The following is a 16533-nucleotide window of genomic DNA, read 5'->3' as shown; positions in this document are numbered from 1 at the left end:
AGATTTGATGAAAAACATCAATGTACATATCCAGGAAGGTCAACAAAACCTACAAAAGGATAAATACAAAGAAAACCACACTCTAGGCACAGCATAGTCAAACTGCTGAAAACCAAGAAAAATCTTGAAAACAGTGAGAGAAAAATGATAGGTCCTATAAGGAGCATGATACGAATGATAACTGACACCTAATCTGAAGTAATAGAGATCAGAAGATAATAGAATATCTTTAAAGGGCTCAAAGGAAAAAAAAAACATTAACTGTCAACTCAGAATTTTTTCCCCAGTGGTTATATCTGTGTTGGTTAAGTTCGTGTGTCAACTTGGCCAGGTTATGAAGTCCAATTTGTTCAAGCAAGCACTGGCCTGATTGTCACCATGAGACCATTTCATGGACTTAAATCATCACTAAGTTGATTGCATCTATGGCTGATTACAACTACAATCAACTGAGGAAATTGCCTTCAACAATGAGAGAAGTTTCATCCAAACAGTTGAAGGCTTTAAAAGAAGTGATAATATCAACAGTTAGAAAAGAGAATTTCCATCTCTACTTCAGCCAATCAGCTTCTCCTGGGAATTCATCAAAAACCTTCATTGGAGTTCCCAGCTTGCAGCCTGTCCTATGGAATTTTGGATTTGCCCATCCCCACAGTCACGTGAGATAATTCTTATACAAATCTCATGATATTTACAAATATCTCCTGTCGGTTCTGTTTTCCTAGAGAACTCTGACTAATACAGCTTTGGTACCGAGAATGGGGTAGTTCTTGAGAAACAGAATCTTAAGGATGAGATTTCTGAATTGGTTCTGGGGTTTTGGGAATTGGATCTCTAATTTGATTAGATTCAAAGGCACTATTAATGACTCTATTAACAATAATCAAGATGGCACTGATAGTCCATGGTGTGAGTTGGCAGTAGAAATACACAAAAATATCACCAATGGATACAGATATTCAAATGCTTATAAGAGGCAAGGCTCTGGGTGAGAGTGTTTTTGACACCTTAACAGAGTTTTGTGGAGTTAAAAGGTATAATGATGCTGGCTGGTTGTTCCTAAATACTCTGGATACAGTTATAAAAGAAAGGATGAGCTCAAGGCTTCATATTTACAACTTAAGCACTGCATGAAGGACATGAAAGTTTCTACATGTATTCTGAAAGAAAATCTTTATATTGTGTAATTACAGACTTGAGATTTCTGAAAACCAGACCCAGTCTCATTGTATGAGTAGTTGAATTATGGCACAAACTAAATTCCCAGTCTTGTAGGATGTCTGCTGTTAAAGCGAGGGCATTGATCAAAAAGGAATGGGATCCTGAAAATTGGAATGGGGACATGTGGGTTGATAATGATGGCAGTGAGGACTTTGAAGCCCTAGATTCTGCTGAGTCTTTGCCAGATAAATCTGTAATGGTCTGCCCTGAGGAAGCAGCCTCCAGACCTCCAGTCTGCCCTAAGAAATCAGCCACCCAATGTCCACCTGACGAGATTACCCCTGCTGTGCGTGATAAACCTATAACTACCTCCCCTGAGCAAACAGCCTTCACTCCTCTGTTTTAAGAGGTTAATCCTGTTTCAGTGGATAAAACTGCAGTGGAATGCCCTGAGGTAGATGGCTTGCAGGACACTTCTAATTCTTCTCAGACCTATAACTAGACTGAAGTCCCAACCTGCCTGAAAAGGTGACGTACAAAGTGTGATCCATGAGGAGGTGCTCCATGCTTCAAAAGAACTTCATGATTTTTCCAACTTATATAAGGACAGAAATCAGGGGAATATGTGTGGGGATGAATATATTAAGGATGTGGGATAATGGTGGAAGGAATATAAAGTTGGATCAGGCTGAATTTATTGATATGGGTCCACTAAGCAGAGATTCTCAATTCAGTGTTCAAGGGGTTAAAAAGGACTCTAACAGTTTGTTCAGGTGGTTGGCTGAAACATGGACCAAAAGGTGGCCTACATTACCTGAGATCAAAATGCCAGACCTTCTCTCATATAATGCGGATGAGAGGATCCAAAGGTTTAGAGAGACTGGAATGTTAGAGTGGATTTATCACAGATCTACCCACCCTCCCCAGGAATTTCCAGAGGACACACCTTTCAGCTGGACTGTGAGGAATAAATTTGTGAGACTAACTCTACAGCCCTGAAGAGCTGTGTAGTCACTCTTCTCTGTAGGTCAGATATTATTGTGGGAACTGCTGTCACTGATCTGGGATCCTTAAACACAATGGGGATGATTGGATCCTGGATTGGAGGAAGCCAAGTGGCAGCACTTAGTTGCCAAAGACCAGTGAGCATGGCTGCCATAATAGACACTAGACTCAAAGCAGCATCAGAATAGTCTGACTTGCAGAGACCTATGGTATTGGTTGGTAGATCATGGGGTGCCTCAAAGTAAAATAGATGGGCAGTGTACTAAATTCTTACTTGATCTGTATAAGCAGAAGAGTTCTAGGTCAAGTGAACAAGTGTAACTGTGCACTGGGGAAAGAAAAATTATCAGACATTATAGGGATACAAGCTCAGGAGTAGCATTAATTCCAGGAGAAGCAAAACATCCATTTAGTCCACCAGTCAGATTAGGGGCTTATGGAGGTCAGGTGATCAATGGCGTTTTAGTTCACGTCTATTTCACAGTGGGTCCAGTGGGTCCCCAGACCCATTCTGTGGTTATTTCCCTAGTTCCAGAATGCATAATTGAAATAGATCTACTCAGCAACTGGCAGAACCCTCACATTGTTTTCCTGACATGGAGTGAGGGCTATTATGGTAGGAAAGGCCAGTGGAAGCCCCTAGAACTGCCCCTACCTGGCAAAAAAGTAAATCAAAAGCAATACCGGCTTCCTGGCGGGATTGCAGAAATTAGGACTTGAAGGATGCAGGGGTGGTGGCATCGCCATTCAACTCTATTTGGCTTGTGCAGGAAATATATGGATCTTGGAGGATGACAGTAGATTATTGTAAACTTAACCAGGTGGTACCTCCAATTACAGCTGCTGTTCCAGATGTGGTATCATTGCTTGAGCAAATCAACACATCCTCTGGTACCTGGTATGCAGCTATTGTTCTGGCAAATGTTTTTTTCTCAATTGCTATTAGTAAAGACTATGAAAAACAGTTGGCCTTTAGCTGGTATGGCTAGCAATACATCTTCACTGTTCTACCTCAGGGTTATATTTATTTGCCAGCCCTATGTTATAATCTAGTCCACAGGGACCTTGATTATCTCTCCCTCCCACAAGGTTCATTATATTGATGATATCATGTTGATTGGATCTAGTGAGCAACTACTCTAGACTTATTGGTAAGGTATTTCCATGTCAGAGGATGGGAGATAAATCCAATAAAAATAAAGGGCCTTCCACCTCAGTGAAATTTCTAGGTGTCCAGTGGTGTGGGGAATGTTGAGATATCCCTTCTAAGGTGAAGGATAAGCTGTTGCATCTGGCCCCTCCTACAACCAGAAAAGAGGCACAAGGCCTAATTGGCCTTTTTAGATTTTGGAGATAACGTATTTCTCATTCGTGTCTGCTATTCCAGCCCATTTACCAAGTGACCTGAAAAGCTGCTCATGTTGAGTGGGGACCAGAACAAGAGAAGGTTCTACGATAGGTCCAGGTTGCTGTGCAAGCTGCTCTGCCACTTGGGCCATATGATCCAGCAGAAGCCATGGGTTTAGAAGTGTCAGTGGCAAATAGAAATGCTCTCTGGAGCCTTGGCAGGTCTGTATAGGAGAATCACAACACAGACTCAGGATTCTGGCACAAAGCCTTGCCATCCTCTGCAGATAACTACTCTCCTTCTGAGAAACAGCTTTTGGCCTGCTACTGGGCCTTAGTAGAGACTGAATGCTTAACCTGGGACCACCAATTTCCATGAGGCCTGAGTTGCCTATCATGAGCTGGGTATTGTCTGATCTGCCAAGCCGTAAAGTTTGTTCAAGCAAGTACTGGCCTGATTGTTACTGTAAGAACATTTTGTGAACTTAAATCATCAGTGGGTTCATTCCATCTATGGCTGATTATATCTACAGACTACTGAGCAGGTTGCCTTCAACAATGAGAGAAGTTTCATCCAATCAGTTGAAGGCTTTAAAAGGAAAAGTGATAGTTTTAGCAGTCAGAAGAGAGAATTTCCATCTCTACTTCAGCCAGCCAGCTTCTCGTGGGGACTTCATCGAAAATCTTCATTGGAGTTTCCAGATTGCAGCCTGCCCTAAGGAATTTGGACTTGCCCATCCCCACAGTTGCATGAGACAGTTCTTATACAAATCTCATAATATTTATAGGTATCTTCTGTTGGTTCTGTTTCCCTAGAGAGCCCTTTACAATATCCTTTAAATATGAAGATGAAATAAAGATATTTTCAGATTAAAGCTAAGCAAATTATCACCAGTCGTTATACACTATAAAAAATGATAATGGAAGTTTTTCAGACTGAAGAGAAATAATACCTATTGGAAACTTAGAAGGAGTGACTGGAAATGGTAAATATATGGGTAAATATAAAAGACTACCCTTTATCCTCTTAAGTTAAAAAAAATACTATGTTGTGCAAAAATCATAACATTACATTGTGGGGTTTATAATGTGAGTAGATTTAAAATATTTGACAAAAGGAGCACAATGGATGGGAGGGAAAAATGGAAGTATACTATTGTAAGGTTCCTATTATATATGTAGTCGTGTGGTGTTAGTTTAAGATAAACCGATAAATGTTTATTTCCCTAGAACAACCATACACACAAAAAATACAGAGATATATAGATAAAAATCCAATTAAGGAATTAAAATGGACTACTGAAAAATATTGTTAATCTAAAAGAAGGTAGGAAAGGAGGAACAGAGGAACAGGCATAACAGCAAAAATATAGATGGAACAAATGAGAAACAAAGGGCAAAATGGTAGGCCTAAACTCAGCTGAATCAATAATTACATTAAATGTAAATGAGCTAATTGCTCCAATTAAAGGCAGTGATTGTTACACTCGTGAAAAAGCAAGATCCAACTATATGCTGTCTACTAGAGACATTATAAATTTAAAAACATAGATAATAATAAATAAAGGAATGGAAAAAGATAATAATAAAATAAAGGAATGGAAAAAGATATACCATGAAACAGTAAGGGTGAGAGAGCTGGTGGGGCTATATTTATATTAGATAAAGTAGACTTCAATTCAGTGAATGTTACTAGAGACAATGAGGGGTTACCACTCATACAGACATTTAAACAATGTAAAGGATAATTCATCAGGAAGGCATAATAATCCTAAATATGTATATGTCTAATAACAATGTTTCAAAATACATGAAGCAAAATATGACATAATTGAAGAGGGAAATAGACAAACTTGCAGTCACAGTTGGAGATTTTAACGTGCCCCCTCCCAGTAATTGATAGAATAAGTAACTAGAAAATCCCCAAGGATGTAGGAGCCCAGAACAAAATTATCGATCACCTTGACCTAACGGACATTTATAGATCACTACCTTCAATTACCAAAACATATACCTTCTTTTTTATTTTTTTCATGTAAATTCAAATTTTAAGATTCTTTTTGTGGAGTAAAAAGGCTCTTTACTGTTTGCAAGGCTATTTCTGAGTTGCAAAGATTATCTCCCCCTTCTCATGTTTTTGTGCTTCCTGACTTCCCACCGTTTGGTCTTGGCTGCCGCAATCAGGTAGACAGAAAGCATGGGGATCTTTTTTCTTGCATCTTGCTCCAGGACTGTCAAATATACATTCTTTACAAATGCATATGCACCAGAATAGAGCCTGGGCCATAAATTAAGTTTCAATGAATTTCAAAACTCTGAAATATTGCCGAGTTTGTTCTCTGCTGACAACAGCATAAAGTGAGAAATAAATAACAAAAAGCCCAAACATTTGGAAATTAAATACTAGTCTCAAAAGACTGTGAGTCGGGGAGGGGGTGGGGAGAAAAGCCCAGGTCCAGGGTTGATGTGGACGGAGGAGTCTGGGCGTGAAGAGACCCCCTGCTCCTCCTTGGGCTGATTCTTCTTTCGGGATCTTGGTGTTGAATCTACTGAGGAGTGCATTTCCCCGGGGCTCCGTCACTGGTGCTGAGGAACCTGAACAGAATCTCAAGTGATTCAGCCAGAGCACCGGGAGAGGGTGTGCTAAACCAAGAAAGCGAGAAGCTTCCTGCCCTGGGCACCCATGGCCTCAGGTTCCCCACTCTGTGGCCTCAGACCTCCCCAGAAATTCCCCCCTGGACCCACCTACGAGGCGCTGGTTGCTCTGGGACAAGTCAGTGACGTCCAATTTCTCTCACCCCTGGCTAGCTCTTCTCCTGGTTGCAGGGGCTTACCAGGTGCTAGGTCATCAATTCTGAGGGGTCTGATCTTCTGGTCACAGTGCCATTCTTAGTTTGCTCAACTTCTACTTTTCTTGTAATGGAAGTGCAAGGGTAAGGCAAATGCCACCTGAACTATTGACAATGCAACTACTGGAGTCGTTGGCCTTTAAAGATGTAGCTATAGACTTTCCCCAAGAAGAATAGGCTCTCCTGAACAAAACACAGAAAGAGATCTTCAGAGATGCGATGGCAGAGATCATCAATCATCTGGTTTCAGTGGGATTTCAGGTCTGTAAATCAGATGTGCTTTCCCATTTGGAGCAAGGAGAGGAATTGTGGAGAGAAGGAATAGTATTTTCCAAAGCCAAAGTTCAGGTAGGGAAAGTGGCCTTAAAAAAACAAGAAATGATAACTATATGAAGTATCTGCAGGAGAGAAGCATATATCATCATGTCATTGAGTCCTTTATAAGAGGATAAAACACAGAAGCTAAGAATTAAGAGACGCTCACAGAGAAAAGCCTGGAAGAAGATAAGAGAAGACCCATAGAAAACAGGAAGCCACTGTAGCCAGAAACCGAAAGCAATAAAACCCAAGAGAGAAGGACCAACAGGCACCAGCCATGTGTCTCCCTACATGACAGAGGTGTCCTGAATTCAAGCAGCCTATTTCAGAGTCCAGTTATCAGCCTGTTGATGCCCTGAGTTGGACATTTTCATGGCCTGAGAAATGTAAATTGTAAATTAATAAATCCCCATTGTAAAAGCCAACCCATTTCTGGTATATTGCATTCTGGAAGCTTTAGCAAACCAAACCAGTGCCTAAGTTATGTTTCGTTGCCTATCATTTTCACTGTCTGCACAAAGCAAATTCTTCCATGTGTGGAGATGTTTGTGGATCTCTCCTCCCCTCATAAGGTCTCTTCTCTTTTTGAAATCTTAGTTCACATAGTTCTCTCTGTTTACATAATTCTCTGGTACTTAAAGCATATGTGTTTTAAAGAATTATTTACTTTACTTGTTTTGCTTTTACCACCATATCCTCCCTGGAATCAGAATTCCCTATATTTTGTTTACAAAATGATCACCCTATTTGTCCTCATCCCAGAAAGAATACCTCTTCCTTCTGGGACTTTTATGTATATATATACACACACACACACATATATATGTGTATATATATATGTATATATATGTGTATATATGTTTTTAATTGAGATTGTTCACATAACATACAACTATCTATAGATCCAAAGTGTACAATCAGTTGCCCATGGTACCGTCATACAGCTGTGCATCCATCAGCACAATTAATTGTTTTCCATTTTTAGAACATTTTCATTACTTCAGAAAAGAAATAAAGACAAAAAAAGGAAACTCAAATCCTCCCATACCCATAACCACACCCCCCTCCATTATTGATTCATAGTTTTGGTATAGTACATTTGTTACTGTTAATGAAAGAATGTTAAAATACTACTAACTATAGTATATAGTTTGCAATAGGTGTATATATTTTTTTCCTATATGCCTCTCTATTACTAAATTCTAGTTTAACTGTCATACGTTTGTTCTAGTTCCTGAGAGATTTCTAACATTTTTGTGTAGTTAATCACGGATACTGTCCACCACAAGATTCGCTGTTTTATACATTCCCATCTTTTAACCTCCAACTTACCTTCTGGTGACATGCGTGACTCTGAGCTTACCTTTTCCACCACCTTCACACCCCTTTCGGCACTGTTAGTTATTCTCACTACATGCTACCATCACCCCTGTCCATTTCCACACATTTGTTCACCCTAGTTGAACATTCTGCTCATGATAAGCAACTGCTCCCCATTCTTTAGCCTCATTCTATATCCTGGTAACTTATATTTCATGTTGATGTTTACATATTATAATTAGTTCATATCAATGAGACCCTGCAATATTTGCCTTTATGTGTCTGTCTTATTTCACTCAATATAGTGCCCTCAAGGTTTCTTCATCAACCCATTTCTTTTAAGATGGTTTTGTTCACACACCATACATTCCGTCCTAAGTAAACAATCGTTGGTTTCCCATATAGTCACGTATTTATGTATTCAGTACTATCACAATTGTCTACATAAGGACATCTCCATTTCTTCCACAAAGAAGGAGGAAGAGTCAAAGAAGGCAGAAAGACAAACGACGAAGAAAAGAGAGAGAGAGACACAAACAAAACCCAAAACTTGACAGCTAGAAAGCAACAAAAGGAAAGATAGCATTAACCTAAAGTAGAATAAAGAGTCAGATAACATCATCAATGCTAGGAGTCCCATACCCTTCCCCTATTCCCCACCCCCACCCCCCTATATGCATTTAGCTTTGGTATATTGCCTTTGTTATATTAAAGGAAGCGTAATACAATGTTTCTGTAAATTATAGTCTCTAGTTTGCATTGATTGTATTTTCCCCCCAATCCCACCCTATTTTTAACACCTTGAAATGTTGACATTCATTTGTTCTCCCTCATGAAAAAACATTTGTACCTTTTATTACAATCATTGAGCACCCTCAGTTTCCCTGAGTTACACAGTCCCAGTCTTTATCCTTTGTCTTTTGTTCTGGTGTCCCACATGGTCCCAACCTTCCTCTTTCAACCATACTCACAGTCATCTTTGTTCAGTGTACTTACATTGCTGTGCTACTGTCTCCCAAAATTGTTTTCCAAACCTCTCACTCCTGTCTTTTCCTTTCTGTCTGCAGTGCATCCTTTAGTGTTTCCTGTAGAACAGGTTTCTTATTCACAAACTCGGTCATTGTCTGTTTGTCAGAGAATATTTTAAGCTCTCCCTCATATCTGAAGGATAGTTTTGCTGGATATAGGATTCTTGGTTGGTGGTTTTTCTCTTTCAGTATCTTAAATATATCACTCCATTTCCTTCTTGCCTCCATGGTTTCTATTGAGAAATCCACACATAGTCTTATCAAGCTTGCTTTGTATGTGATGGATCGCTTTTCTCTTGCTGCTTTCAGGATTTCCTCTTTATCTTTGATGTTTGATACTCTGATTATTAAGTGTCTTGGTGTAGGCCTATTCAGATCTATTCTGTTTGGGGTATGCTGCACTTCTTGGATCCATAATTTTATGTCTTTCATAAGAGATGGGAAATTTTCATTGATTATTTCCTCTTTTATTGTTTTTGCCCCTTTTCCGTTCTCTTCTCCTTCTGGGACACCAGTGACACGTACATTCCGGATTTTCGTTTTGTCCTTAAGTTCCTGAAGATGTTGCTCGTATTTTTCCATTCTTTTCTCTATCTGTTCTTTTGTGTGTAGGCTTTTAGGTGCCTTGTTCTCCAGTTCCTGAGTGTTTTCTTCTGCCTCTTGAGATCTGCTGTTGTGTGTTTCCATTGTGTCTTTCATCTTTTGTGTTGTGGCTTTCATTTCCATAGATTCTACCAGTTGGTTTTTCAAACTTTCAATTTCTACCTTATGTACGCCCAGTGTTTTCGTTATATGGTTCATCTCTTTCGCCATATCTTCCCTAAACTTTTTGAATTGATTTAGCATTAGTTGTTTAAATTCCTGTATCTCAGTTGAAGTGCAAGTTTGTTCCTTTGACTGGGCCGTAACTTTGTTTTTCTTAGTGTAGGTTGTAGTTTTCTATTTTCCCAGAAAATCAGGTTTTCCCAGACCAGAGCGGGCTCAGGTCCTGGAAGGAAAAAATATTCAGTATCCGGCTTCCCTGAGAGTGTGTCTTAGAAAATTGGTACACCCTGTGATGCCTCAGGTCACTGTGCTTTTCTGCTCAGCAGGTGGCTCCTGTCAGCCTGTAATTCCAGACTGGTTTAAGGAGGTGTGGCCTGTGGCTGTTTTCCCCCAGGTTCTGGGGTCTGGTTCTGAATGGAAGGCAGGTAGTAGAGCTGGGCCCCACCCCTTTCCTCTCAGGGAAGATAATCCCACTAGGGAGAGGTCATTAGCATTTGAATAAACTCTGCCTGTGCTGTCTCCACCCTTGTCTGGGTCAGAGTGCTGGGAATTGAAAATGGCTGAGGCTTTCTCCACTGAGCCAAAACAGGGACAGAAAGACAGTCCGCGGCCACCTTCTGGCTCTCCAGGGTCAGTTGTCAGCCAAAGCCTCTGCTTGTTGGAGATTCGTAGCTTGTAGTGAGCAGTTCACACTCGCTAATTAAAACCCCACTTGGAGCTCAGCTGAGCTATATTTGCCTGCTGGGAGAGAGCTTCTCTAGCACCATGAGGCTTTGCAGCTCAGGCTATGGGGGCAGGGGGCTCCCAGCTTGGCTCCACAGTTTTTACTTACAGATTTTATGCTGTGATGTCAGGCATTCCTCCTGATTCAGGTTGGTGTATGATGAGTGGATGGTCATGTTTGTCCCCCTGCGGTATTCAAGATTATTTACTAGTTGTACCTGGTTGTTTATTAGTTGTTCCAGGGGGATTAACTAGATTCCACGCCTCTCTATGCCTCTATCTTTTTTGTCTCACTTATTTTTGTATTCTTATTGCCTAGCACAGTTTCACACACACGGTAGGACCCCTGGCTCTCTGTGGGTGGTGAGAGCGGAGTAGACACAATGGATCCAGTGGCCATTACACTTGGCCACTCACCAGCAACAGGAAAGGTTGGGGTGGGAGTGGGATTTCCTCTCCGGGTCCTATTTTTTACACAAAAAGTATAAAAAGAAAAAAAAGGAAACAAAAACTCACCAGTGTGACCAAAGCTGCAGTTTTATTGAGGAAGAAACTGCTCAAGCAGGGAGGACTCAAACTTGGGAGCCTAGTGAGAGTCTCCTTCTGGGACTTCTAATCTCATTCTGAGAATTGTCAAATGCCTCAGCAGAAGAGCCATGTAGACTTGGTGCTCACATCATCACACTTCCCCTTTTCTCAGAGTTTGTACCATCACAAATCCTATTTGTACTGGTTGCTCTCCAATGCCTTCAGTTTTTTGACAGTTTTTTCCAGGTTTTATCATTGCATGTGGGGAATGTCTAATAAAGGGCACTCAATTGTGAAAAAAAAGAAAAAAAAGACCATGGGTCATGATTTAATCATAAGAGAATTTTGAAAACATTTTGAACTGAATAATAAATATAATATTTCAAAATTTGTGGAATGTGTTTATATTAAAGGACAGGAAAAGTTTAAAGTCAATGATCTGCATTTCTATTTTAGTAAACAAACAAAAAAATGAGAAAATTGAACCAAAGTAAGTAGAAGGAAGGAAACAAAGAACAAAAATCAAAGAAATAAAAATAGATAAACAGTAGAGAAAATTAATAAAGCTAAAAGTTGGTTCTTTGAAAATACTCATAAAATTGACAGACTCCTAGGGAAACTGATCATGAAAAAAAGAGAGAACACGTAACTTACCATTAAAGGAAAGACAGCGAGGATATCACTACCGATCCTACAGACATTAAAAAGATAAAAAGGGAATATTAATTTAGTTAATTGGACAATGAATTTGGATGAAATGGGCAAGATCCCATTCACACTGTGCTTTCTAAAACAGACACAAGAAGGAATAGAAAATCTCAATAGTCCTATATCTGTTAAAGAAATGTAATTCCTTATTGAACATTTCCACAAAAATAGTTTCCCACAAAGATGGCTTCATCTATTATACATTCTGTCAAGCATTTAAGGAAGAGATAACTCCAGTCTTATACAGACTCTTTCAGAAAATAGAAAGCAGGGGACTTTCCCAACTCATTTTATAAGACTACCATAACCCTGATATCAAAACCTGACAGATATTATGAGAAAATAAAATTGAGACCAGTATTCTTCATGAATACAGACATAAGAATTTCTAACAAAATATTAGCAAATCACATCCAGCAATATAAAAACATAATACATCATGACTTAGAGTGTTCATATTGGGAATTAAAAATTGATTAAACATTTGAAAATCAGTATAATTTACACATTTACAGAATAAAAGGGCAAACCCATATTATCATCTCAGTTAGATGTTGAAAACTATTTGACAAAATTAAACAACCAGTTACGATATGTCTTGGCAAACTTGGAATGGAAGGGGAATTCCTCAATCTGATAAGCCCATCTGTGAAAAACCTACAGTTGACAAAATGTATGCATTTCCCCTAAGACTGGGAACAAGGTAAGGATTTCCACTTTCACCACTTCTCATTAACTTATGTTGGAGGTAACAGCCAGTGACAATAAGTAAAACAGTACTCAAGGCATAAAGATTATCTTTATTTACAGGCAACATGTAGAAAATTCTGAAGGGATATACAAATTGACTACTAGAATATTCATGTGATATATTATAAAATGATGTATGTAAATAATTTTTAATGATCTGATATTATGGTGTTAAATGAATGAGGCAGACTACCAAATTGTACACATGATGTGTTCTCAATCCTGTTAAAATAGGAGACATAAAATGACTAGAAGGAAATAAATAAAAATAACACTTGTTATTGCTGAGTGGTAGGTTTATGGATGATAGTTGTTTTCTTCTTTATATGTTTCTGTTTTCCAATGTTAAATAATAAGTATGCATTATATATTTAGAAAAAAAGCCATATCTTTTAAGATTTACTCATAACAGGAAACTCTGAAGCATTGAGTTGCAGTTGTTATTGAAGCATAAAACAGACTTAAAACTGCATTTCACAGCCACTGTAATGCTGTAAAACCTATATTTTCACTCTAAACAGAATAATGCTGCATTTAATGGTGCCATACAAATAATTCTGGAGATAATTTCCATCATTCAGAAGTTTAAAATATTATGCTGACACTTTTTTTTTGTTAAAAAAATGAGCTTTGTTTTTATAAGTAATATTCTTTTCTATTATTAAAGTAGCATATTTATTTTTTAAATTTGGTGATTTTTTTTGTAAAAAAAGGAAAGAAAAAGTCATGACCAATGTTAAGTTTGATCTTTTTCTTCCTAATAAAAAACTCCCTTGAATATTTTTCCTTCCAAGTAGTGACTGGGAGGGAACATATGTGTGAGCCTTCCAAGGAGCTGGAATTGTTCTGGGTAGAGGATACAGGTATATTCATATAGAGAAATTAATCAAGTGGTACATTTATGATCTGTGCTTTTTATTTTTGTATGAAGTTATACTTCATTTTATTTGTTTATGTTAACAAGTAAATTTTAAAAAAATGTTTCTCCCTTCAGGGTTGGTGTTAGATTGCTTTTCCCACATGTTGTTATGGCCTTGCATGTAAGAACATGCTCTCAGATTCTTTATTTCTCTCTTGCTTTAGAAACACATATCGCATGATTGAACAAGATGACTTTGACATTAACACCAGGCTACACACGATCGTTAGGGGGGAAGATGAGGCAGCCATGGTGGAGTCGGTAGGCCTGGCCCTGGTGAAGCTACCAGATGTCCTTAACCGCCTGAAGCCTGATATCATGATTGTTCATGGGGACAGATTTGATGCCCTGGCTCTGGCCACATCTGCTGCCTTGATGAACATTCGAATCCTTCATATTGAAGGTGGGGAAGTCAGTGGGACCATTGATGACTCTATCAGACATGCCATAACAAAACTGGCTCATTATCATGTGTGCTGCACTCGGAATGCGGAGCAACACCTGATATCCATGTGTGAGGATCATGATCGCATCCTTCTGGCAGGCTGCCCTTCCTACGACAAACTTCTCTCAGCCAAGAACAAGGACTACATGAGCATCATTCGGATGTGGTTAGGTATGCATTAAACTTTTCAGTCTAATGATGGTTTTTGTCAGAAAATATTGGCTATATTTCAGTCCTTTTGGAAACAATATTGTGGATAGACTGTTCCATCAGCAATCAGAAGACTAAGGTTTCTATTCATAGCTCTTGCCCTAAGATATGACTTGTCCTCTTTCCTGGGTATATTTCAGGGTATAGGCTTAATGGTTTGATTCTTTAAAAATTTGTGTTATATTTATACAGTGGAATGCTTTTAATCCATTAAGTATAATTGATATGGATGAATATTTAGTGACCAGGACAAATCCTGACCAAAGAGGAAAAAAAAAGCAAGCTACAAAATTATATGTATTATATGTAATTTTTGTTAAAACTATAACATAATGGAAAGGTTACGAAGTATGTACATCAAATCATTTATAATATTTTTTTTCTGGTTGGTGGGATTATGGGTGTTTTTATTTTCATTTTCTGTATTTTGTTTTTTACTACAAATGAAAAAACTGTTATTTTTTATTTCAATGCCTGTCTTATGAGATTGTTGGTATAATCAGATGAGATAATGAATGTAAAAGCAATTAGTAAGCCGTAAGTACTTATTAATGTAAGGAATGATTATTATTAAAAAGCAAAAGTCATACTTGTACATTTAGAGTTTGTTATCTCTGTATCTAAATAAGTCTTAAGGTCTGAAATCTTCAAAATCAACTGATCAAGCTTCCTGGAAATTACCTTTTGCTAATCACAGGCAAAGAAAACATTGTAAACCAGAATCTCAATTGATTAATTTATAGTGAGAGTACTAACTAGGGGAAAAATCAGGACTAACCATCTATTTAGCCGCCTCTCCCACCCCCTCCACTTTTCTACGAGGTAAATTTATTGAATAAATGAATTAGTGAATAGAAAATTGATTTGGTGATTGTATATATTTTTAATCCAGGTCACATTGGAATAAGAAAAGAATTGGGCTTTCCTATTGTATGTTACTCTATTCTATATATGTTTTATCTTTGGACAGATTTATAGTTATCAGGGAACCTAGGCTAGTGGAATGGACTTCCGTCTCTTCAGTCTCCCCTTTTTTGCATGCTTCTCTGTAAACACTGTGACATTCTGTTCTGATTATTTGCTAGCTTTTTATGTATTCCGAAAAATCTTGTATTTCTGAAAAACTTGTAGTGAGTAGGAAGTAACTATAGTAAAGCAGAATGCAGAAAGATTGTACTTAGGATTCAAAGATCCTCTATGAAACCATTTAAGCAGTTTCTTTCTGAAAAGAGGATGACAAAAAAGCAGAAACTGGATTTTTTTTTTCTTTTTTAAGCACTGTAATGGAAAATACAAGACATTGAGTCAGAGCCATCTGCGCCTGACAGTAATACATTTGTACAAAGCCTACATCTGCTTCTCCACCTGCAACTTCTGGTGTTATCATTCTGCTTATAGGAAAAATAGGGCTGGGTATCCAGATCTTTAATAAATAACAACCCTAATAAAAATTTAACAAAGTTGAAAAGACATGTTAAATTTCTAGAAATGAGAGAAATATCATAGTAAATAATAGATTATACAAAACAAAACAAAGTGATAGTACCTTTATGGAAGGGGTTGTACGGAGGGACTGGGTCTGCTGAGTCATGGAGATTAAGAGCAGAAATAACATTGGAAGTTTCAGGTTGAGAAGCAGGTGCAGGTTTTGCACAAAACATGTTATTGACTAGGATGGATGGCTCTGGACCATTGTCCATTTTCTTTTTCACAGGTTGAAAAATATCTAGTTTTTTCTGTTTTGCCATTTTTCTTTCATAAAGAAACTGCTTAAGTGGCTCCATGTAGAATCTTAAGTTACAGAGTGCAGTCCTGCTATATTCTGCATTATAATGGGTATTTTCTATCCACCACAAATGTTTCTTAATCACCTCTAAAGTAGAAGATAATGAGAAGTGGAAAGTTCTCATAGGGTAGACTGCAGGGATTTTTCTTCTTTTCAGCCTTCATTTACCCTTTAGCAATAAGTCCTTAAAACTCTTGTGTAGAATGACCCTCTGCATGGAACTGAAGAAGCTCCATTTATATCCTCACTCTCAAAGAAAAATTGCCCTCCCACACTCCATGCACAAAGGTCAGAGAGGCTTGCCCAATAAATGCTTTTAAGACAGCGCACATGGGCAAACTGAACCAAGAGAAAGAATGTGGGGTGAAGGTCCTCTGTGATGGGCACTGTATTTCTTCACAGCTTGTATACATTTACCTTAGAGTACTCTTCACTCAGCCATGAGGACTCATGTGTGAATAACTCAACTACTACATTAGAGGCTGACATCATTCCTCATTTTATCAGTGACAGAAGAGTTAATTCACATTATAGAAGCATGCACTATAGCAGAACTTGTGGTCAGATTACAGCACATATACATAGTAATTCATAATGAAGACACTTCTTTTCTTGCTACTCCCCGTCCTCCTCAGTTTTTAATTCTCTTTGAAACAGTTGCTTTCTGATGG

General features: G+C 38.3%; 1 protein-coding gene across 4 annotated transcripts in view; it reads left to right on the top strand.

The window, feature by feature from the left end:
- Window positions 1-16533, top strand: part of GNE (glucosamine (UDP-N-acetyl)-2-epimerase/N-acetylmannosamine kinase) — a 51348-nt gene that overhangs the window by 13655 nt on the left and 21160 nt on the right. For all 4 annotated transcript variants that reach the window (XR_005219101.1, XM_037851057.1, XM_037851059.1 and 1 more), the window contains one exon: window positions 13586-14037. Coding sequence is in view for 3 of the 4 variants with exons in the window: in XM_037851057.1 (XP_037706985.1) it covers window positions 13586-14037 (452 nt within the window). In the remaining variant the exon portion in view is untranslated. The remainder of the gene's footprint in view (window positions 1-13585; window positions 14038-16533) is intronic.

This window comes from Choloepus didactylus, chromosome 10, assembly GCF_015220235.1.
Source record: "Choloepus didactylus isolate mChoDid1 chromosome 10, mChoDid1.pri, whole genome shotgun sequence".
In the NCBI taxonomy this organism is placed as follows: domain Eukaryota; kingdom Metazoa; phylum Chordata; class Mammalia; order Pilosa; family Megalonychidae; genus Choloepus; species Choloepus didactylus.
The sequence above is the reverse complement of the archived record's forward strand: the minus strand, read 5'-3'. Positions and strand labels throughout refer to the sequence as shown.